At 37.3% G+C, this 24507-nt stretch overlaps 1 protein-coding gene across 1 annotated transcript in view; it reads left to right on the forward strand.

Moving 5' to 3' along the window:
• Positions 1-24507, forward strand: part of JMY (junction mediating and regulatory protein, p53 cofactor) — a 62858-nt gene that overhangs the window by 26452 nt on the left and 11899 nt on the right. The window contains exons 3-7 of the mRNA XM_062513734.1: positions 5663-5813; positions 7661-7830; positions 13530-13695; positions 16734-16921; positions 23293-23379. Coding sequence (XP_062369718.1) covers positions 5663-5813; positions 7661-7830; positions 13530-13695; positions 16734-16921; positions 23293-23379 — 762 coding nt within the window. The remainder of the gene's footprint in view (positions 1-5662; positions 5814-7660; positions 7831-13529; positions 13696-16733; positions 16922-23292; positions 23380-24507) is intronic.

A 24507-nucleotide genomic window follows, 5' to 3' on the forward strand; every position in this document is an offset into this window, starting at 1 on the left:
CATGCAAACTAAATGGGATTTTATGTATTAACATTGGAGTCCATGTCCATATTTCTTAGGATGGAACTAGTAAAACTCTTTACTCTAAAATGTAAAGTCCTCTTTAAAGCTGAGTGCTTTCACTTAATATATTTAGGGGTGTATGTACAGAATTATAACATATGTGGGGAAATAGTGCTGTGTTTGTGTTAGCAGCTGAGAGCACAGTTAAACTAACAACAGCAAAGAAGTTAGAATAACTTTGAGAAGTCTCTGACTAGATGAAGCTGAAATGCATGTTTTCTGGCTGCTATGTCTTGCAGGCTGTGGTTGGATTTGCTTGTTTGACCTCTTGGAGGAGGCAGATAGCTGAGCCTTTGATCTGAATAATGCTTTTATGTGTAAAGCCATTTCCATTTTTTGTTTAGCCACTGTTGTCTGCACTACTCACTCAACTTACTTTTTTTGTTCTTATAATTAACTGACCTGCTGTTACGTCTCATATTTTCCTCCTTTTCTACCTATTACAAATCCATCCAGGAGAAGGATAACAAAAGGAGCTGGAGTGATTTGACATATGCCTGCCTGAGTTATTATGTGATCTGGGCCAACTCTTATTTCTGTCAGTCTTGTCCATTCTCCAGAAAAAAACATGGAAAGTATTAAAGATCTTCACTTAGTACATGTATAGCATATGTGTATATCATCGTTGCAGGCCTGTTGCTCATATTTTCTCTCAATAAGCTTACTTTAGTCTCTTCAGAACTTAACCATAATTTGCAAACTGTTCCAGAGAAGAATGTTTCCAGTATAGCATTGCCTCTGTTGATCCACCCTCATTTGCTTATGGGCTAGTTTAGGAACCTCCTTTCAGTTTGTTTTCTCTGAAGAATTCATTTGTTCTCCTTCAGAAACATATCAGTACGGCGTTGAAGTGTGTTCTTTTATGTTCCATTAGTCTGAAGCAATAGCTGATGAAAACAGGTGTTTGTGTGATGTGTTGAAGTTAATGGCTTCTGCTATTTCTCTCCCTCTGTGTTTTGTGACAACCACTTTTGTGAAAGCTGTCATAATTTTCTTAGCTTCAAAGCATCATTTGAAGTAAAACTTGTAAAACATGAAAGTCTACAAAAGCAAGTTTCATCATCGGGGGAGAAAAAGTCATAGCAAATTTTACCGTGAAGCTTGGATTCCTCTCAAGGAGAATATGGAATTTTTACGGGAAGAGTAGCTGGAAAATTTTATTGAGAAGGTGATGAGTAGAAGAGAAACTGTAGATTTGGCTTCTCATCTAGTTGTGAGATGAGAGGTTTTTCTGTTAGACCAGGCTTTTTCCAAAACTTTTGAGTCCAAATCAGCATTTCCAGGCCTAAAATCTCACTTTGAAGAAATGTTAGGTAACTGGAAAGCCTTTTAGGTTAGTAAAAAACTTCAACTATATTAAGAGTTTCTTAATTTTTAACTAAAAATAGTATTAAATCAAAAGTAGATGCACAAGTTTACAAGAAATGACATTAGATGACAGCATTTCTTAGTTATTCGTTGCCTTCTTTTAGTCATATTTAGCATGAACAATAGTAATTTGAAAATTATTTGTTTCGTCTCTAAAATGACATCTGCTCTCTTATGAGCTATAAAAACTGAAGACACTTGCATCATAAAGGTGAGCAAAATAACACATAAACAGGTTATGTGAATATTGCAAACAGTAATGGAATGCAGAAGCACATAAGAGCTTCCTTTAATTCCATAATGAGAGTTGTTGTGTTACATCAAGGTGATTAATTATTGAAGATGATACAGAAAACATAGTCTTCAAAACTCACAAGCCTGTTCATGTTGCTCTTTAGTGGTCCATGGTTACTTTTCCTTCTTAAATGCTTAGCTAGGACAAAATGAGGGAGTGGTCACTTCTGTCATGGAGGTATTTACAGGTGGGGAGGAAACCTGCCTTTTCATAAGCTGCAAGCTACCGAGGCGTGTTCCTTATCTTTACTTGCCAACTTTTCCCCCTGTTACAGCTGTGTTCTTCATTTAAACTATTTCCCCCCATGGGCTTACTTTCTATTTCCTGTGATAACATACACTATCAATAACTTGTATCTTATATATAAATGTATAACAGTTACGTTATTTCAGTAGAATATTATGATTTAATATGTATTTGTATAGATTTGTTCTAGTGACACTTTGTTAGACAGAGATATAATGACAGCCTTTTGGCAAGGGGGACCATATATTTACACCTGTGTCTCAGTTGTTCATCTCTGTTTTTCTCTGGAGATTGTTTGTCCTGCCCTGAAAGGGCGACAAGCATAAATGTAATTAATGACTAGTAGATTATAATAATTCTCTAAAGGTTGCACTTGAGAACTGGTAATTCTTTTAAATTGTTGGTGCTGTCAGTATTTGTATTCATAATATGGCTATTTCTCTTTAATGTGTTTCCCCAAAGTGTGCCAGGTCCATGGCCAAAAGTGCCTTCATGTACACCCTCTATCTTCTAGTTTGTCATAGTTATTTGGTTTTGATTATGAAGAATGACTGTAATTACCTTTGGAAAGGTTGAAATCAGTATCTTTTATACTGTGGTTTTTTGATTGTTTCTTTTTAGTAACCATTTTTCTTTTTGGCTTTTTTGATGGAGAAATTGAATCAGGTAGAACTAAGTGTCTGGATGTGAGATGGGATGAGATTGGTTTTCCCACAGGGAGCGTTGGAGCACCTTCAGGCCAATGGAGTGGCTCTCAGAGGCCACAGGGTGTGTACATCAGGCAAACTCAGCAAAGCAAGCTCAGGCAGGAACATCATAAGCCTGAAAGTGAGGAACAGCGAGCAGCTGCCAGCTGGATCTGAGGCGCAGAAGGGACTCCTAAAGTGTGGTGCCACTCCAAAAGTCACTGACCTAATCAAAGCACAGGTGGGAGCTGTCTTCAAGGCAGAGTCTATTAATTGAATAGCATTCTGGAGTCTCCTTCTGACAAGTCTGCTTTTCCCAAAATTAGATCCTGTCTTTCATGTATCCAAAGAGTAACAAAGGTCTCTGTTGCTGAGAATTGTTACTCCAGCCTGGAAGCTTGTTCTTGAACGTTTTCATTTGGAATTAGTTGCCTTGAACCTCAGTTCTCTCAGGCTGGTATAGCTGTTGAGAGGTTGTGGCTTGTGATAGTCTGGTCCAGCAGCTTCAGAAGTGAAGGGAGCAAGCTTTTCAGTTCAAGGTTCATCCTTAGCTTCTAGCTATTCCACTTTATTAAGAAAGCATGTTGAATATTTCACCTGTCTGAGACAGTTTCCCACTGGCATCTAGATTCTGTCTTCACCTTTAGGTTGAATGCTGTTTTTATAGCAATGAGAGCCTCATTCCTTGTCATAGTTTAACTGTGACTGTCAACTAAGCCCCACATGGCTGCTTGCTTAATGTAGCTCAGTGGGGTGGTGGGAAAGGGCTGTGTTCCCTTCCCTTTCCAACTTCTTGTGAACCCTCAGTCTCTCTGAGGTGGGAAGCAGAAAAGGCCTTGGCTGTGTCAGCACTGCATAGCAGTAGCTAAAATATCCCTGTATAACTAAGACTGTTTGCAGCACAATTCCAAAGCAATTCTCATATCAGCTAATATGAAGAATATTAATCCAGCCAGAACCAGCACATCCATCCTCCATTATTTTGTGTCTTCAGAGCCAGAAAGTTAATGTTGTGTGTGTGTGTCCCTTACCCAAGCTGCAGAATGCAAAGTCCAAATATGAGTATTAGTTGTACCTTTGATTTTTCAATTGTACCACAAGACATTAAGAACCATGTTCTAAGAGTTTGACTGTCTGGGCTGGATGTGTAGGTGTGAGCAAGCATGAAGGCAGGTCAAGCAGTATTAAGGAACTGTGTCTATCCTTTTTATCTTTCTGGGGCTCCTTTCACACTTCTGTTAAGCATGCCACTGTTCCTGCGGCCTTAAGGCAAGTTGTTGATCTGTTCTTGTTCATGCAGTTGCTAAAGCCAAGGCTTCTTGGGTTTTCTCTGTGTTGCTATATGAGCACCTTTAGAGCAAATGATGATACATGGATGACTTACTTGGGATTGTGGATAATGAAAAGATCCTTTCCTTTTTTGTTACTTGTAAGTATTTGCCCTAGGGAACAAAGATACAATTATATTATGCAGTCATAAAACTCTTTTGCTTGCACCATGTGTGAATGATGTTTAGGCAAAACGATGAAAAAATGTTATTTTGAAGTTTACTCTCCTAAACTCATGCCTAATAAGAACGTTACTCACATTACTCAGTCATCCTGTGTCAATTCAGTGTCAAGTTACCTCATCTCTACCAAGGAGCAGAAAAAGACTTCTGTGTTGTTTTTTTATCCAGCTTCACAAGTGAGTTTGCTGTTTCTGAGTTCTCTGTAAATGGAAAGCATTAATTTCACCAGTGTGTAATTCACTGATCTGTGTGTGTATGTATATACATCTACAGTTCAATATTTATTGGGAAACCTGTCCACTCACAAGTATTGCCTGTGGGAAACATGGTGCATACAAGCTCTGTAGAATGATATGTTACAATGTATCTAGTAAAAATGTTATTCACCTGCCACTTGTCCACATTATACTTCATCTGTTGCCTTCCTAACAGTTTCTGAAATTTATAAGAAATAGATTCAGGTACCTTATTAATGTCCTCCAAGTGTTTTTCAAGAAATGAACAAGTATTTAGAAGGAATCTATTTAGTTTTACTTGTGAAAATTATCCATCTAAGCGACAGGACAAGTGGATATGCTGAAGTAGGTCCTGAACAGTCACTTAAAAACCTTTCATTTGCAATTGAACTGTGGAGTGGAATGGGTTTTTAGACCAAATTATAGCTTTGTGAAATCAAGCTTAATACTTGAGGCATTAGAACTTCAGGTTGAAATATTCAGGGACATACAAGGTTATGAGCACTTTTGGTTTAGTTCAGTTTTGCCTATAACTAGTCACATGTCTTCTTGACTGATAAATATGAAAAATATTAATAGTTAATACTTTGGTATTGCATGAGTATGCTTAAATATTTTATTATGGTACAAAATATGCAGTCTCTGTAGTGTGACAGACATGTAAAAATTCCCAGGTTTGGGAGAGAAAAGCCATGGTTTTTATTAATTGTGAAATGAAGTCCAAGTCTTTTATTGGCTTCAGACAGCTGTAGCCTCAGAATAGAAATGCCTTGATCTTGTCAATGAAAGGATGTTTGAGCTCCCAGGCACTATGAAAATATATTTTTTAAAGTTACCTATAACAAAGAAGAACTTCTAAAATGCTATCCAACTTCTACCCAGCACGACCCTGGTTGTCAGCTTCATTCTTGATTGAAGAGCATTTATTCACTTGAGAATGAAATAGTCCAGGCTGGAAGAAAGCCTGGATGAAGCATGCATGTAATCTGCAGGTAGTAAGATATGTAATAAAAAGATGCTGACAGAGAAAATTTACATATGTGGGTTTTATGTGTCCTGTAAGAATAATAATTATGAAAGGTGGATGTATTTTTTCAAGAGGAGGGAGAGCTTCCAAAGAGATTTTTGCTGCTGAATAGAAATGGTGGTGGTAGTTTTACCTCCTTTTTATTTTCTTTCTTAGCCCTGAAGCTGTTTGCTGTTGGCAGAATAGCTGCAATTAATTGTGTTTTTAATTATGGGATGATTTATTTTCAGATCTCAATAGAGAATGACTACCTAGGCCCCAGAAGAATTGAGAGCCTTCAGAAAGAAGATGCTGATTGGCAGAAAAAAGCCCACATGGCTGTGCTTTCTATTCAAGATCTTACAGTTAAATATTTTGAAATAACGGCTAAAACACAAAAAGGTAGTTGCTTTCTGTCATCCTATTCATCACATTAAAAATTAAATTATTTAATATTTACTGTATTCTGAGTTGTACTGTATTTTTCATCAGTCCTTCATAAGAAAAATGCAATTGTCATTCCTGTTTTTTTCCCCTCTGTGTCTCTTTCAATCTTTCACCTATAAAGAACTTTCACCTTTTCAGAACATCATCAGAGGTGAACAGAATAAATATTTTAAATAGAAGTTTTACAGCCACTTTTTCAATGTAGTTATATTAGTGGTACTCTGTATTTGCAAAGGGTTTAGGAAGCATAGAGTCCCTGGTGGATTTTGTTTTCTGTACTGGATATGGCAGATCCCCATAGTAATTAATTAGTTAATTATCTTTCAGTTAATTTCTTTTTCTAGTCTTCCTTGCCTTTCAGTAATTTTTTGTTTAGCTCTAAACATTTAACAACAGCTCAGTTTAACTACTCAGTGAAAACTGCTCTGTTGTTCAGAAGCCTTCATGGATATAACCTTGGCGTTTCTGTGTTTGAAAAATGTGATGGTTTTAGTAAAAAGTGGTGCAGTAAAGCAAGGTGAAATGACTTGGTATGTACACCATGTGCTCTCATTCTTACACCATTTTAACTTAAATAACCAGTTTAATAGGGCACACAGACCTCTTTCTAGGTCACTGACAAGTTTGTCCTAGTGTCCTCCCTGCCTGACTGCAGGTCCGTTTCTTTCTTTGCCTTGGTGATAGTGATTGTGCAAGACCCACAGGAGAAATCCTTTTTTTGACTGGTAGGTTTCTTGTCATCTCTGTACATGACTGCCACATCTGACTCAAGAGATGCAGGCACTGCAAGTTTACTCTGTTCAGTGACAACCCAAGTTAAAGATAATGTGAAATTCCACCTTATTCTGATTGGCTGACTTAATAGGTTAAAGCATGTTGGAACAAATGTAATTAGAGCAAATTCTAAATACACTAATCAACTTCTTTCTAGTATGACAAAGGCAGCCAGTAAGATACACTACTAGTTGATAATGTCTGTATATAGATATTTACTTGTTTTTGTTCACGTGTTTTTCTTGTACAGCAGTCAGGATCTGGGGGAAAAAACAGTGGAAAGTGTCACACCTGAAGGCTGATTACAGCCACAGAGCTTTAATATGCAGGTTATTTACCTGGTTTTTCTGTTTGATGTTCTTCTTGGCCTCCTGTTGATCATCAGGTAGTCTTACATACCCAAATATTAACAGATGGTAGAGGAAAAACACATGATAACATAAAGGTGTTTATTACTACCTAGGAAAAGCATGCAGTAGCATGTGGTGACTGAGTGCCACCCCTCTGATTCCATTACTTCTGTGGCTTTTGCTTTGCAAAGCTAAGTATAGTATCACATGATGTATATATTCAGTGGTGAAAATATTGTATGTGTCTGCCTAGATGTTATCTGGGGCCCAAGAGTGGTAAATCTGAATCAGGCAAGGGACTCCTGCATTTTGAGGTAAAAGGTAGATTTTTTGTTGTTGTTGTTGTTGTTGTTTTCTTTTGTTTTATTAAATTTCATGCAGTGTTCTTACTTGCACTTGAAGTTAAGCTGAAATCTTTGTTTTAAATAGTAATTTTTTCACTCTTCAGGTTTATTTAAATTTGTGACACTATAAGGTATAAGGTAAGCTGGAGACTTTAATAGCTCGTAAGTGGTATTTATCGAAGTGGGGAAAATTTGGGATGCAGTTCAAGACCACATGGTTGTATTAATGAGATTTTTATTGAGTACAAATGTGTGCATTTTCTTTGCAGCAGGATCAGTGCTGGTCTGAAGAGTAGACTAGTAAGATGTCTGCCTTTTATTTTCCTTTGTGTAGCTGTATATGATCGAATGCGAGCAGACCAGAAGAAATTTGGTAAGGCAGCATGGGCAGCAGCAGTGGAACGTATGGAAAAGCTTCAGTATTCAGTTTCTAAGGAAACTTTGCAGTTGATGCGTGCTAAAGAAATCTGTTTGGAGCAGAAGAAACATGCGCTGAAAGAGGAGGTAAGTTTTCATGCCAGTAAGTAGAAAATAAAAGCATACATTAAGAAGCAATGTTAGACAAATGGTGTTGCAATGTAGGTGTGGTGAGTTTTGTGCCACTTAGATATGTTTTCTGTTCACCTTTTCCAGGTTAGTCAACCAGGAAGACAGTTTTTCTCTTAATGTTTACAGCTGTGCACTGGGATGAGTAAAATGAAGAGAAAGGATAGGACAGAAATTGGCTGCTATGTAATCTCTTCAGTTTAGGTCTCAGAGGCATGGCCACCTTTTTAGAATAGCTCTGACACTCCAGATGGAAGGTGTCTGACCATTAGTAAATATATGGGTAGCTGGATGGTTGTGTTGCACTCTAGTTCTTTGCTTACCTTAATTACTAAGGTGATCTTCCAGAGGGGGCTCTGCTAGCTACAGTTTTCCTGAGGAAAGAGTTCATGCACGAAACTATGTGTACTGGTTTGAAAAGCAAAACCAGTGAGACTTCAAGTCAGTAATACAATTTTTAATAGAGGAGAGAAAAAGGAAGAACAAAATACATGCAATAATAAAAAAGCAAAAACCACTGACAGGGTCAGAATACAACCTGATACCCTGTCAGTCAGGGTGCTGGTGCAGTTTTCCTCCAAAGGGTCCAGCGATGATGTGGAAAAAGCCTGGTTCTTCCTCTGGAATCCAGTGGATAAAGGCTGCCTTTGATGTTCTAAACCTCAGTTTTTATCTAGGTAGGAAAGGCTTGGCTCATCCTCCTGGCTGGAGCATCTCCCAATGGGATGATGCAATCTTATCAGTTATACAGTAGGACTCAATGGCCCAATAACAGAAGACATTTCCCACAGAGATAAGGATGATCACCCTTCTCAGATGGTAATAGAATATATATCTTGTATTGTAAACCAGGACACTATGCTTAAATGTTTTAGCAAGAAGAAATCCACATTTATTGGGTTTTATGATATCTCCTCAAAATAACAATGCTACAAGTTCTCTTTTAAACTTTGCTATCATATGGATGTTCGGTGCGCATATACTGATGTTAATGCATGTTCAGTTAGATGATTAGATGATTTCAATGATATGAGATGATAGCAATTAGATGATTGTTTTAAGAGAACTTTTCAAATGTTGTAGCAAAATTTGACTAAACTGATGGTGCAGTTATGAAAAGATTATGCAGAAATCTTACAACTTTAGCACTGCAAAGGCTGGTAGGTTTGTAAGGCTGATAGACTTTGTGTCTATTTTAGGAGCGTCTGTAGAAGACAGCTTGAACTGCAGGGAAGAGAGAGTACATGCAAAACCCAGAGCTCAAAAATAGGTTTACTGTATTTTAGTGCTCTTTATATTTGGAAATCCAAGAGTTGTCTGAAAACCTGAGTTTATCTGGCTGTTGTCATCCTTAGCCAAGAGTTGATGAGACAATCCAGCAGTACTAATTGAAAATATATTGAATGTTTTCATTTAACATAACCATGCATCTTCTTTTCATGGCATGTCTTATTTTTCTCCCTGTGGAGACATGTAATTTTTTGTTGAAGGATATTTCAGTTTGGTAAATGAATGAGTGTTTGGTCTGATATGCTAAAGTATTTGGGGCTGCACAGGAAAAGAAAAGATTCATTGTAGTATACCTTGGGATGAAAGTGCTGAGCTGTGAGTTAGGGGTTTTTGGGGATAGAGAAGTAAGGAATATCTAATGGGCAAGGTGCTTTGGAATGGTATATTACAAGGTATAGAGAGCTCTGGGTCTGAATACAGTGTTGGGGAGATAACAAGCACCAACCAGCTTCTGCTCTGATACACATCGTGTGTTCTGAGAATGTAAAAGACTTTAGTATATAGAGCTGAATGTGAGAAGCATGACTGGGAATCCCATCTTGGGGAAGAATGGTGACAGTCTTATAACGAAAATGTTTGTAGAACTGAAATACCTCCTAGCAAACCATTTAGCTACTGTATTCTAAAAGATAAAAACAGGATATTTGTTTGAGGAGACTAAAATGCTCAAGAAATTAATATATCTGGATTTTAGCTGAGAAAAAATGACAATTCAGAACAAAAACGTCAGTTTTTGAGGACACTGTTGATGTTCAGCAGGTTGTCTATGGATTTTCGAACATTTAGTCTTGGAAATAAATTTTTTTGCTAGGACGTATTGTGGTAGGAGAAGGGAAAATGGCTTTGAACTGAAAGTGGATAGGTTTAAATGAGTTATTAGGAAGAAATTCATTACTTTGAGGGCTGAACACTGGAACAGATTGCCCAGAGAAGTTGTGGATCAACATCCTGAGAAGTGTTCAAGACCAAGTTGGATGGAGCTCAGACCAACCTGGTCTAGTGAAAGGTGCCCCTGCTCATGGTGGGGGGTTTGGAACTTGGTGAGATTAAGTCCCTTCCAACACAAGCCACACTATGATTTGATGAATGCAACAACCAAGACTGTAGAGATTAAATTATTTGCTTTTGTTAGTGCAAGTTGTGGCGTTATAGGAACTTGAACTTGAATCTCCCCAGTTTAAGTCTTTTGTTCCATCGCTGTGGTGTTCTAACCCCAGCCAGCAACCCATATCCATGTGGCTGCTCAGTTGCTCCCTCACAAGTGGGATCAGAAGGGTTAAAAGCTAGAAAATTCATGGGATTGAGGTAAAGGCAGTTTAATAAGGAAAGCAAAAGCCACACATATGAGCAGAGCAAAGTAAACCAAGGAATTAATTAATGGCTTCCCAAGGGCAGACAGGTGTTCAGCCATCTCCAGGAGTTCAAGACCCCATCATAAGTAACTGATTTGGAAAGACAAAACTCCACTACTCCAAATGTCCCTCCCTTCCTCTTTCCCCATGTAATATACTGGGCATGATGTCACATGATCTGAAATATCCCTTTGGTCAGTTGGGGTCACCTGTCTTGGTTGTGTATCTTCCCAGCCTCCTATGCACTTCCATTTTCCCTGCTAAAGTGGCTGTACAAAAAGCGGAAAAGGCCTTGGTTCTGTGCAAGCCCTACTCAGCAATAAACATTTCTATTATCAACCCTGAGTTCAGCACAAATCCAGAACACAGCCCCATACCAAACCTTGTGAAGAAACTCAGCTCTAGTCCAGCCAAAACCAGCACAACTGCAGAATGTTTCCTATACTGTTCTAATGTTAAATTTCTTTGTGTTTCTTTCACTGTGTTGATCAGCCTGAGAGCTTCCAAGGATGCAGCAAATTAGTGGTACAGATTAGGCAAAAATTCAAAACAATTGCTCTCAATTAAGAAGAGAAATGTTTAATTATATACTGAAATACACCCAAAAGTGATGTTACTGTTTTGAATGATGATACTGCTTTGAATTGGCGCACATTATTAGTATCTTACATGAAGTTTTAACATAAATTGCTGAAATTCAAGTTCTTTATTGTACTTTTTCATGGGGAGCTGTTACACAGCTAGGATATCTGCGAATGAACCATAAACCAGTACTAACTTCCCATTTCTTTTGCATCTGAAAGCTGAGTAGAGCGGTGGTGTACCCCTAAAACAGGACAGGTAACTAACAGCATCTGTAATGTATGCTCTTTGTAGAGCTAAGGTAGCATTGTCAGGTCCTTTATCAGGCAGACAGCAGTGCAACTGAATGAAGTACTCAGCTGCTCTGACTTGATGAGCTGATACTTTTGAAGATGCTGTGTGTTTGTCTTTGTCTTTATTCAGTTTTTATATAGACTGTGGATTTAAATTTGGGAACATTGGTTTTTTAAGAAAAAAAAAATTGTGAAGCTTTGAGTCAATTCCACAGTTCACGGGAAAAGGTAAGTTCTTAGGTGTGGTCACGTTTGACACTACCTTAATTTAAAAAACAGACAAACATTTTCCACACCCACTTCCCTCACCCCCAAACCCACCAAATTTTGCTGCATTTTTACAGTGAGGAAATCCTTGAAAAAGGCCAAATCCCTTGAAAAATATTAATATCTTGCCTGAACAATAAACATTATCCCTCATAAATGGAAAAATTGGAGAGTTCAAGTGAACCAGTCTTTTTGCTTTGAAAAGTAGCCTGTAGTACATTCCAATTGCGTGATCATTGTCATTTTCTGTTCTAGTCAAATTAGTAATTTAATATGGCTGCAAACTAAGAAAATGGCATAACAGGCCATTTTTGGGTAGCACTCGACTCTAGCACATACATGATACATTAATGGTTGTAAGGTTTATGGTGTTCACTTAAGGACTTAGTGGCATTTTCAGATTAATAGTTGATACACAAAAGATCCATACAGAACTACAAAATACAGCAGAATAAACTCAAAATAGAAGTTACAAGAATTAATTCACAGATCTTCTGTCCGGCAGTCTTCTATGGAAATAACTAGTACATGGAACTATTTGTGTTTAATTGAGCTGTGAAATCCCTGTCAGTAAATAATGATGCAGGTGCTAAAAGCATGCATATTAAAAAAAATAATAGGACAAATTTATGAATTAAGTCAAATAAGTCTGTTTTGTATAAGAGGCAGCAGTGTGGTTTAAGTTGTGCTACAGACTGTGCTAGAAGCTGGTGAATCATTTTGGGAAGATATCACTGCACTGCCTGTTATGTTTCATTTTCCTGGACTTTTGCAGTTAACATTTTCCCGAAACAGGGTATTGAGTAAAATGGGTGATTGGTTTGATTCAGTACAGATACCTTTCTAGTTTAGTATAGTCATTTAAATATGTATGATAAATAAAACTCAAGGAACCCTGGAGTTTGTGGCTTGTGGTTTGAGTTTGTGGTTCGTTATATATTCAGTTTTATAACTTGAAGATAATGTAGAGAACATGCTAGCAAATATCTTTTTAAATGTGTAGCTAAATAGGCCCTGTATTTTTGCTTGGTAGACATCCCTTTTTAATGACTTTCTGTTTGTAATATGAAACTGGACAGTCCTCCTGAATTATAAGGTAGACAGATGACAGATTTCCTTTAAAATTTTCCATGACTTTCATCCAGTAGCTGAGAGGAACTATCAGATATACATATTTTGAGCAGTAAATAATTTTGATGTAGTCCTAACTCTTCTGTGTGCAGGTTGTAGTTGTGCATGAATTCTCTCTGAACTCAGCACATAAGATTCCCTTACATGCTGGCATTTCTTAAATATGATCTGAATTGCTGACTATATTGAGTAGATAAACCTTGTTTGAATGAAAGAGAATCATTGCAGTTAATTTTGGTTATGGGTTACTTTTCTATTCAAACATATAATACAAATAGTATGGAAATATATACAGGTATTTTAATCTGTGTGTTTATTCCCCTGTAAAGAATGGAACAACTTAACTGTCATTACAAGATGATTAGTGATAAATGTATTTATCCCTGTTGCCACATCCTTTCACATTTTTTCCTCAGTTCTGCTTTTACAAGTTTTAAAGTAGCTTTCTGGATGCCTACTTTTGGACTTTTGGGATTGAAGATAGGAGATTTCGAATTTAATTATGCACCTCCAGAGAATCAAGTGGTAGAAAATGTAGAAAAAAATGTCAGATATTAAAGGCATCTTAAAGTGTGTTTCTGATGAGAATGTATCTTAGGACTTGATGTGTTCAATTTTAACATGTTACATTTACTGTACCTGACAGCATCTTGCTGTAATCATAAAATCTGTGGTTTTGTTCTCATCATTGTATTGGAGTTGTATGGTGTTTGTCTGTTTGTTGTTTTCTCTTTTTATTTAGATGCAGAGCCTGAAAGGTGGTACAGAAGCCTTAGCCCATCTGGACCACTTAGAAGCTGATTACTATGACCTACAGCTTCAGTTATATGAAGTGCAGTTTGAGATCTTGAAATGTGAAGAGCTGCTCCTGACAGCACAGCTTGAAAGCATCAGAAGATTGATGTCAGGTGCTTTATTTATTTCCATTAATACATAATCTGTGAAAGGTAGTTTTGGTTGTTTTTTTTTTTCCTGGGAGTCCAGGGAAGCCTGTGGGAATGAAATTGGAACAGATTCGTTGCCATGTGAAGAGTAGTACTCTAATGCAAAAGTACTGTTACATTAAAATTTACACCTGTTTATAAGGCATATATATATATATATACACACATACAGAAGTTCTGGTATGGTTGTCATTTGGAAGTTTGGAATATATTGGAAGTTTGCATATGAGATATACAAACTATATAAGTTTTGAAGAACTAAGATCAGGGAAGAGGAAATGTCTTAATTACTGGAGTTGATTAACTAAAAATATGCAATATGCTTTGATATTACTCATTTCTTGAAAGTGATTGGTTTTCAAAAGCTATATCTGCAAATGGGATTCCTTTTGCTGCACTTAAAGCTCATACTGTTATCTCAGATTTAGAGCAGCAATGCAAACCTTATGCTTCCAGACTATCCTACTACACCTCATGTACTTACAAACTGTGGAAACAATACCTGTAAGTTATACAGCATTTTTCTATTCAGTTCTGTCCTTTAGATATTTCTATCTTTAATGCTTGTATTTAAGCAAGCTTTGTTTTACTGTTTTTATGGTGTAGGGCTTGCATAAAAAATTTTGCTCTGGATAGAAAATTCTTCTAAGAGAGTTTTGAAGCTGGATTGTGTTGTGAGGTGCGTCTGGAAAAGGTGAAAACCTAGGTATCACAGATTTGTCTCACTCTAACATGAATCTCCACCTTTTTGGCTGGTGATGGAAACAACTATAGCTTTACGTTTGGAGCATAAGGATTGGAAACTTTGTGAATGACCTACAGAAATGGTAACTGACTGAGTGCTTCTTTGGAGAATTAATAAGTGGTTTTGAGGCAGATAGATTTTTGGGCTGGGAAATCAGGTAGTTTTGGTACTGAAGACATGGTAGGGTCTACTTACTTATGAACTGAAAGAAATCCCCTGAATGGGAGACACAAAAGAAATGTGTATTTGTCTTAGTTTGAAAGACAGGTGTCTGCTAAGGAGGGCAGAGCCTCCCTTTGGAATGGAGAATTTGAATCCCCTCCCTCCAAATTACTATAATTTAGAAAATTAAAGGGGCTTTCAGGCAGAGGTCTGGGAATAGGAATAACAGTTCTTTACTAATATGTATAACAAAACAAACAAACAACAATAATAGCTACAGCATTAAAAGTAAACAGGACTAGGGACCTTGAAGGGCTTTGCTTTACAAAACCTGGGGCAGTCTCATTCCACTGCGGAACTCCGAGAGCACCAAGCTGGAACGGTGGAAAATCCTGGACTGGTGGTAGCAGTCCAGATGAAGCAGTCTAGTTGAAGCAGTGATCTCGTAAAGAAGGTCTGGTGGCCTTTGTCCTCTGCGAAAAATCGAGTGGGTAAGGGCCCAAATCCCACATTATATCCAGGTGAGGATCCTTGGCTCCTCCCTCTGGGCAGAGCACATCCCAATGGGATGATATCATTCTGTGAGTCCTGCAGCAGGTCCTTGATTGCCCGTGAACAGAGATAGTTCCTGGAGGGAGTTATCTACGAGTCATGGCAAGGCATTGATGGGCCCATTAACAGTTCATGAAGGTGGTGATGGAATAGATTTTGGGCACATCCTGGATTGTAACCTAGGACAGCATCAAAATCCTTTGACACAGTGGTAGTAAAACCTCTGGGCTGTCAGAGACTAAGATGTAATCACATCACAGGGCAATACAATTTGTCATTAATATTTTCTCCAGAAATCTCAAAAAAGCCCTCAATTCACAAGCTAATCCAAAATAAAGCCCTCAGTCAGTTAAACCATCACCCTGTTCCTTCCCTCATGGCAACAGAACAGTTCACTGTTCTGGCTTTCTTTGCCATTTTAATTGTTTAATAATAAATCCAAAACTATCCCATAGGACCAAAAATGAAAAATACAGTTCCTAAACATATGGGAATTGTTCAGTGAATGAAATTACCTTCTCAGACTTTGCTTGGGTGGATAGAACAGTTAACGTCTCTAAATAATCAAGTAGTTGAAGTAGGAGAAACTGCAGTCTTTGTGAAAATAGTTGATAAAGTTGAAATAAGAAAATTCGGTGTTGCTATGGAAGAGATACTTGGCAGACATGCCAGCTGCATCTGCCTGTTTCAGACAGCAATAATGCATTTCCTTCTTGGTGTATTACAAATACATCCCACTTTTTATGCCAGTGCAGTAAAGAACAAGAGGTCTTTGCTTCTTCTTCATCCCAACATTTTTCAAGAATTTATAATCACCACTCTTTCCTGCTTGGCAAGAGATGAGAAAGCAGCATTTAAAGATGAGCTCAGTGTTATTCCAAATGCTTCACTCAGGAAGCTAAAAATCATGAGTGTTGATGAAACTATTAGTTATTACCTCCTTTTCAGGGCTGTAATGCTTTGAAGGATTGCCTTGAAGTTGCCCTCCCTTCTTCCCAGAAGCAGTGACTGGGACATCAAAAACCTATGAGAGGGTTTTTGGTGTCCTGTTGTCTGAGTCCCCTTACATGAAATTACCATTTACTTGTAACAAAATAATCTCATGCTGAAGAATTCAGAGAGTCTTGTCTATCCTGAACTTCATGGTGAAGACCAGAGAAAATTGTTTTACATACCATGGGTCCCCTTGTGTGACCCAAAGACATGCATGGGCATTGTGTTCAAATTAGGCTACATATAATTGCTGTACATTTAGAACTGCATTTGTGTTTTAATATACTGAGCTTGCCTAAATAGCAGTCTGAGATTCATTGGTATTAATTTCTGTTCCTCATAAAGACTTTAAAGCCATACAATGTCTTGCTGTTTAATGATTTTCCTTTGACCTATTGAGTTTTGGTAGCAGACCTCTCAGAGGGCTGTGGCGTTCTTCTGCATCAAATCTTGCAACTCAGTGGGAGTACTGTTGTTGAGGAAAACAAAATGTTTATCAAATATGAACAATTGATTTGATTTTCTTATTGCTGACATATCTTTAAAACAGAGAAGAGAGATGAAGTGGTGTATTATGACACTTACGAAAGTATGGAAGCCATGCTTGAAAAAGAGGATATGGCAACATCTGTACACTTGCAAAAAGAGGAGCTGCAAAAGTTGCAGCAGAAAATCCGCCAGCTGGAAGCAAGGCGTGGACGTATTTCAGCCAAGAAAGCCTACCTCAGAAATAAGAAGGTACTGTTTAATTGCCTTTTTTTGGACATAATTAGTGAATTTAATAACACTTCAAAAGTTTTTCTTTCAGATACAAGTTTCCCAGAATTTTTGTGTATTACATTCATTGTTTGCTAGAAGTTGTTTTGTAGGATATTAAATAAAATAGCATGTATTATTAAATTGATACATTTAAAATTCTGTTTACCTTTCTTCTAGCTTTAAAGGAGCCTTCAGTTACTTTGAAGTCAGCAAGTAAACTTATTTCTATTAACTAATCAGAATACTTTCATGTGGGAAATACATGCTAGAATGAATGGTTTTACAGAGAGTAGTTTTGTATATGTTTGCAGAAGAGAATTTGCAAGTGTGTTTCTCACTAGTGAGTTCTGTTTTCATTCTCTTATCCCATCCTTTTAAACTTATGTTGTTCATACTCTGTATTTGACAGATCTGTATGAAATCTGGTCTATATTCTTAATTTATAATTCTAGGTGTGCTGTTTAGGTCAAAGTTCTGAGAGACCATTGTCACACTTGTTAGAAAATAGGTTCCACCCCATATTACGTACTATAAAAGTATGCAGAAATGTCAGCTGAGGCCTCATTCTGAATTAGGATGAGTGGTTGGTTTGGTTCTGTGTTCCTAGTCATGTCCCTTTGTGTGAAAGATGGCCCCTTCATACGAAGAGTTCTAGCAGATTGATGGTAAACCCTTCAGGTCTTGCCTTCACTTCATAATTAATATATCTATTTCTGTACCTAAATCTGACGCATAACAGAGCAAATGAAAAGTTGTTGATACATTTTATGTATATATATTGGATTTTTTCTATTTTGTCAGCCACTGTCCAGTTTCTAGTTAACCCAGTATGGAGAAGATTGCAAATGAAATGTTAGAAGAAAGGTTTCTTGTTGGCTGATTATGTGAACTAGCTTGCTTTGTCATTGTGTTTGTTTTACATGAGTCTGTAAAGAGAAAAAGTATCAGGAATCATGTTAGTATTTTAAGTAAGAGAAATTACCTGTCTTGTTACACTATTTACACAGGCTACAGTATAGTATGATATTTTCTCCTAGATACAGAAAGAAACTGCTGGCATCTTAGGAAGTAGGCAAACCTGTTTAAAAGCAAAAGCCTGCTTGCTGTTCTTTGCTTAACTTATTGGAGTTCACAGGTTTAGAAGAAATCCTGAAGCAGGAGTAGAGATTATTTAGCATGCCCATAATCTGTATAATGACCTAGTCACCATCAGTGGCTCATTTGTTTTAAGGTTATACTGTGATAGAATACTTTGTTTAAGCTGAAGGAGTTGGTTTTGTCTGTAGCAGTAGTAGCAGCATGCCTGGTTGTGCACTGTGACAAGATGCAGAGCTGTGTATGGTCATGTTGCTTGTCTGCCTCTGGATAGAGGAGTAGTGGAGTTCTCAACATTGTGCTGGGATAGCTGTGGCTATGCTGCTTTCAGGACCAGAGGTAATGTCTCCATGTGGAACTTGGACTTCGCGTTGCTGTCAGAACTAGTTTCAGCTCTCTTTACTTATGTCACTGCTTGGTATAGCATTCTCTGCAGTTGAGTGCTGCAGGGAGATACTTAGCTTTCAGCTTCTAGAAAAATCAGCATAGAGCAACGTGTGTTTAAACTTGCAGGAGAGAATAAGTGGTCTTTGAGCAAAAAGAAAGGGCAGAATCTGTTGTGTGTCATTGTATGGCATTTGTTGGGCAGTTCAGTTCTCACTGTTGGATAATGCAGTCATTCTAAGCTTTCTGGCAATTACCTGAAAATCAAAACTCATAGATTAGTCTCATTTTTTAAAGAAAACTTTATGTTTTCAATGACCTTTCTAGTGATACTGCAAAACATTGTTAATGAACACTATTTAATGTGCCTGGTGTGAGTACTTGTATTTGTGGGACAAAAAGGGATTCTTGCTCTGAAGTGTTTGCAGGTTAAGTCAAGTATGCAGAACTAAGATACAGATGGGATACAAAAGCAGACAGTAGATGGTGAGAATGAGGGCAGTGATGACTGAATGCTGTGTGGAAGAGTTACTTTTTGAGGGTGAATATGGAAAGTACATACTGCGTGGTAAATATCTGTGTCTGTCTCAATTAAAAAGCATTTATTGTTGAACTGAGATGACAGTGTACTTAATGCTTTTCAGATTGTGTTCCTGACTTCGTGTGTTTCAGCAAAGTATCTTGAAGCAGACTTATATATAGGTTTTGGATGGGTTGGTGAGATTTTGGTGGGAATTGGTGGATTTTTTTCTTCTTTTTTTGTTGTGCTTTTTATAAGCTTGTTGGTTCTGTAGTTGAAAACAAAAAGCAAGCTATGCATTAAGTGGTTTATAGGACAGTGTTATGATATGTTTAGAAATTACAGTACTTTCTCTATTATTGGCAACTGAAGATGTCCTTAGTAGAACGTCTCCTTTCTAGCAGCAGGTACCAGGATTAAGGAAACAATAGGATTTTTTTTCTATCAGTTTTGTTTTTTGGAAGAAAGTAATTTCATCATCTAGGTATTTGAAAAGCTTTTCTATTGAGAAGATAACACAGTGGAAGGAAATAAATTACTCTTTATAGAGTAAGACGATTTGTAATTTAAGTATAAACTTCAGTGACTATTGTCTCTATTTTGTTTTTCAGAAATTCCTTCCCTAATTTTGCAGATGGTACATCAGTTTTTCAGTGATGTCATCAAATAATTGTACCAAGCTTTTATTTAGAAACTATTGTTAAAGGTGTGTTAGAAACGTAATTCAGTTATGGCTCTAGAGTAACTGAACTGGCATTGTATAAATACGTTGTTTTATAGAGTTTGATATTTTTTCACTGTACTACCATGAATATAAGCTACTTACTCTCTTTTTAATTTTATACAAATATATTTGCATTTGTTAAACAATCATTTCCTGATGTTCCTTTGTGTTGATGAAAGTGAGTTCTTAAAAAAAAATCTAATGCAGTTTCACTTTTTTTTTCCTTACTTCTAGAGAGCTAGCTATTGATTTGTCATGCAGGAAATTGCTATTGTTATGCCAGTCTACCCCCTGCTGGCTACACATTAGTATTAATTAGATTATCATATGGAACAAGCAGCTGATTTATTAGGGAGCTAGATATATAGCAAAGAGTCGGTAAAGAAAATGGCATCGATGGTATCTCAAAAAATCGTCTTTAAAAAACCAGAGTTGTGATGAAATTAAATTATTTTGCACCTGAGAGGGGTATTCCTTATCACGGGCAGACTGTGAGAAGCAACTGATTGGTGAAGCTGTTTGGGGTATGTTCATAATGGGTGCTTTCATCCAGGAAACTTCCTCACATGCTTTTGTGTTCACTTAATAGGACAGCTTTAGAATGTTGCAATCCCACATTTTAAAGCACAGCCTATGCCAAAATTGATGTCATGTAGATGCAGTAACATCATAGGATTCTGTTATTATTACAACAACAGCAGCATAAGGTCATAAATACACTGAAAGCTTATTGTAAAATATGGTTTTGGCAGATGAAAAGCTAACCTTTTCATTGTGATGTTTTTTAAGCTGAAAGCAAGTCTCTGGAACTGGTTAAATATAATATTAATTCAGATTTCTTTTACATATTACATGTTACTAGTCTAAAACATTATAGTTTATCCCATGACAAAGGTTGAAGTGGTTCCTCAGCTCTCTGTTTTAGTGTCTAATAGAAGTATAATCTGATACTGTGAAACCAGTCAGTTGATAAAGGAAGAATGGGCATTACTTCTTGTTGCTTTCCCTGTTCCACACAGTTGATCACAACACAGAGAGAGGTGTGGCTCTCACTGGACATAATTTCACAGGGAGGTGGTAAGATCATCCCTGGAGGTATTTGGGAGGTGCCTGGATCTGGTGCTGGGTGATGGTTTAGTGGTTACAATGGCAGTGCTGGGTGGACAGTTGGATGGAATGATCCTAAAGGTCTCTTCCAAACTTGATGTTTCTATAATAATGTGCCTGCTTCCCTGTGCTTAGAAGAAAGGACTACCTTGCATGTGCAGTAGGCTGTGTATTCCTGCTCACACACCCAATTATTATGGTTTTGTTGTTTAGTTTTTTTGTGCCAGAGTTCATTGGTATATATTGAACTTGTCATCTGCCATAATCATCCAGTTAGTTTTCTTAATGCTTCCATCTGGGTGTTCTTTATTTCATTCTTTGTTTGAAGTCACTTAATCTTGTCTGCAAGTAGAACCCTGCATTTGTCCCTCTGAAATTGCAACCTTTCCTTTTTTTCTTAGACCATATCTGTAATTAGTTGAGATGATTCAGATTTCTAATCCTGTCCTGCAACATGTTTTCAGCCCCTCCTAGTAGTTTTTGTTATTTCATGTCCAAGATATCTAATTGCATTGAAATAGATTGTTTATAACTACAAAGTCAGAACCAAATACATTTTGGTTAGGTTTGTCCTCTTTACATAAAATATCTTTCATTATTGCATTTAATCAGAAAGGTTTAAATACTGATGATGAAGAGAAAACATTGCATAAAATTGTGGCCCCCGAGTATATGAGACATGTCAAAAAACCCAAAGCATGATCATTATTTTATAGTATTTGAAACCTAAATAGAGAATAAACTATAAACTAGTTAGGAATATTACAGAAAGTTGTTCAGATTCTCTGTTAGTATTATGTAGCTTGCTGTGTCTTTGAAACACAGAGATGAAGTATTTTGTACTTTCGCAGCTACAAATTAAATTGATGGACTGTTCCAGGATTAACTCTTTTCACCAGGGGGAAAAAAGCCTCCAGAAAGATGCACAAAGGCCAGCAGTGTTTGGCTGTATATATGTGTGGACCTGTTAGAGCAAGTCCAGTGTAGGGCCACAAAGATGATTAGAGGGTTGGAGCATCTTTCCTGTGATGACAGGCTGGGGTTGTTCAGCCTGGAGAAGGCTCTGGGGAGACCTCAGTACAGCCTTTCAGAACATAAAGGGAGCTTAGAAAAAAGAGGGAGAGTGACTGTTGACATGGACAAGGGGGAGCAGTTTTAAACCAAGGGAGATTTGAATAGCTGTTGGTAAGAAATTTCTTTACGCTGGGGGTGGTGAGCTGCTGACACAGCTTGCCCAGAGAAGTTGTGGATGCCCCATCCCTGGAAATATTCAAGGCCAGGTTGGATGGGGCTCTGAGCAGCCTGGTCTAGTGGAAGGTTCCCTGTCTGTGACAGGGAGGTTGGCACTATATGAACTTTAAGATCTCTTCCCACCTAAGCCATTCTGTAATATATCTCAGGTGAAGGTGGGACAGTATTTGCACAGAAGTCTTTGCTTTTGTCAGTTATCTGTATACAGCAGTAATGTTGATGGTTTTACTGTCCTGTACAGGAACATTCGTTATTTTCTTATGTGATGAAAGCATGTCCATAGACAACTTGCAGAATAACACCTTTTTCTGCAATTTTAAGCATCCAGAATAGTGAGGTTTCTTAAATCCCTTCTCTCCTTATTTTTGTGCTTTACTCCATCAGCTCCTTTAAACAGTGCTTTCAGTGGTAAAGTTCCTTTCTGCATCTGGCCAGAAAGTCATACTGAATGGTACGTGGGAACCTCATCAGCTCCACACTGTATCTGGAGTCACACTCCAAGCTGCTGACATTGCACCATCTTGCACAACTGTGAGATCTGTTTATGACTGCATGTCTGACTTTGCTCTAGTTCTTTGTGGTGCATATACCAGGTCTAATTCCATTGCTCATACTGTCCAATTTCCTGGCCCTCAGTATCATCTAATGAAGTTGTCTATCTATGTGAAGTTTGACTGTCATCCTCTTCTTTGTCAGCTGTTGTAACGTGACCTAATTTACCTATTCTTATTTGCAGACAATTTAACAAGTTCTTGTTTTAAACGAGATGTTAGAGATGTGAACTCAGTGCAATAAATGAACATGATGAATGGTAACAACTTTATTCCTGTCTGTGCTTGCAGATAGTACATGCAAAAGATGAACTGACACCTGTAAATGGGAAGCTGCCTATTTGCAAAAACAGAAATATGTGGTACATTCGAGAGTTAGATTTTTTTCCATGTGTGCAAATACATAGGGTTAAACAAGGGCTTTATGAAGTGTTGAGAGATTGGTTGGTGTTTTTTCTGCTCTTGTATTGTTGCTGGAGAACAGACTTACAAGCAGCTGTCACTTGGATTTATTCTATTGATGGTTAAAAGTAATAGATTTGGGGTTGTCTGGCTTGTTTTTTTTTTTTTTCATTTACAGTTCATTTTAAGGTAAAAGAGCTTGTCTGAAATAGGCTCTGCAGTTTCTATTTTTCTAGATGGTATTTGCTAAATATGACATTATGTAAATCTGTATTTAAATTACATGCTTTATAGGTTATATTTTATGTCCCTGCAGGAAATCTGTATCGCAAAGCATAATGAAAAGATCCAGCAGCGTCACCAGAGCGAGGAGGAGTACAAAATGCACCATACTGTTCAACTGGTAAGTTTGAGTTTTCTTCTGTTGAGCTTAGCCTGTCATTAATAGCTTGCATTCCTCATTATACATTAATTAGGGGAGCATTCAGAGTGATAGCTCTTTCAAAAGATGGTGTGTATCCCTGACCTTTGCACCATGGATTTCTGTGTCATGTTATGCTGGTAGAGAGAATATGTAGTTGTGTTAGGAAGACATGGGAACCAGTCAAGTAGAAATGGTTCTTTATGCTAAGTTGACAGTCTGAGTGATTTGTTATGTTTATCATCATGTGCACATAGATGATTCTGAACATCTCTGAGGACCACGTCTGGTATGCTGGTAGGAGTGAGGAAATCACACATATTTGTTCTTGAATCTTAATAAACTTGGTTGCTACTTTTCTTCTTTCTACTAAAGCAATTACTGGAATTATTTTGAATAAACTTGTAGTTTCAGGTGGATGCTCCACGATTTTTTTTCATAGTCTCATTGCAGAGAACAGACCAGCTGGTCTCTTATGCTGTACTTCATAGACTTATCATAAAGAATATTCCAATTTTGGACTAGGTCTTGGGAGCTGATACAGTATCAATATTTGATAAAGGTCACTGACAAAGATGCATTGAAATCCAAGTCACTTAAATTCAGGCTTCAATTAGATTAGTGAAAGCGATTCTATTTCATCCTTATACATTTTTAATATTGATATATTTGTCCAGGAAGTCAGCTGCATAATTTTTTTTTTTATGGAAAGACTACTTGTCAAAGTATGTATTGGAATATTCTTTAAGAAATTAAAAAAAAAATGTTTCTTTTATCAGCTCTTATAATCAGGCAGAGGAAGTTACTACGTGGACTGTAGCCCATTTGTCAGTCTTACAAATAAGACTTGACAAAGCCAAAGGCCTTCCCTGTCTCTCAAGTACTGCAGAGAGACAGTTTATGTTTCTGTATTTATAGTACAGAACCCACTTAAATGATACAAAGAATCTTATGCTACATTTTTTTAGTGGGCTTTTTTGGTAAAAATGTGACTGAAAAGTTCTAGCATTATGGTAAAATAGGTTTTAAATTATTGGATTTTATTACGAATTTTAAAAAGATAACTCCTAGAAAACTTTCAAGAAAGGGAGTCCAAATTTGAAACCAAAT

The sequence above is a fragment of the Cinclus cinclus genome, chromosome Z (assembly GCF_963662255.1).
Source record: "Cinclus cinclus chromosome Z, bCinCin1.1, whole genome shotgun sequence".
Classification (NCBI taxonomy): domain Eukaryota; kingdom Metazoa; phylum Chordata; class Aves; order Passeriformes; family Cinclidae; genus Cinclus; species Cinclus cinclus.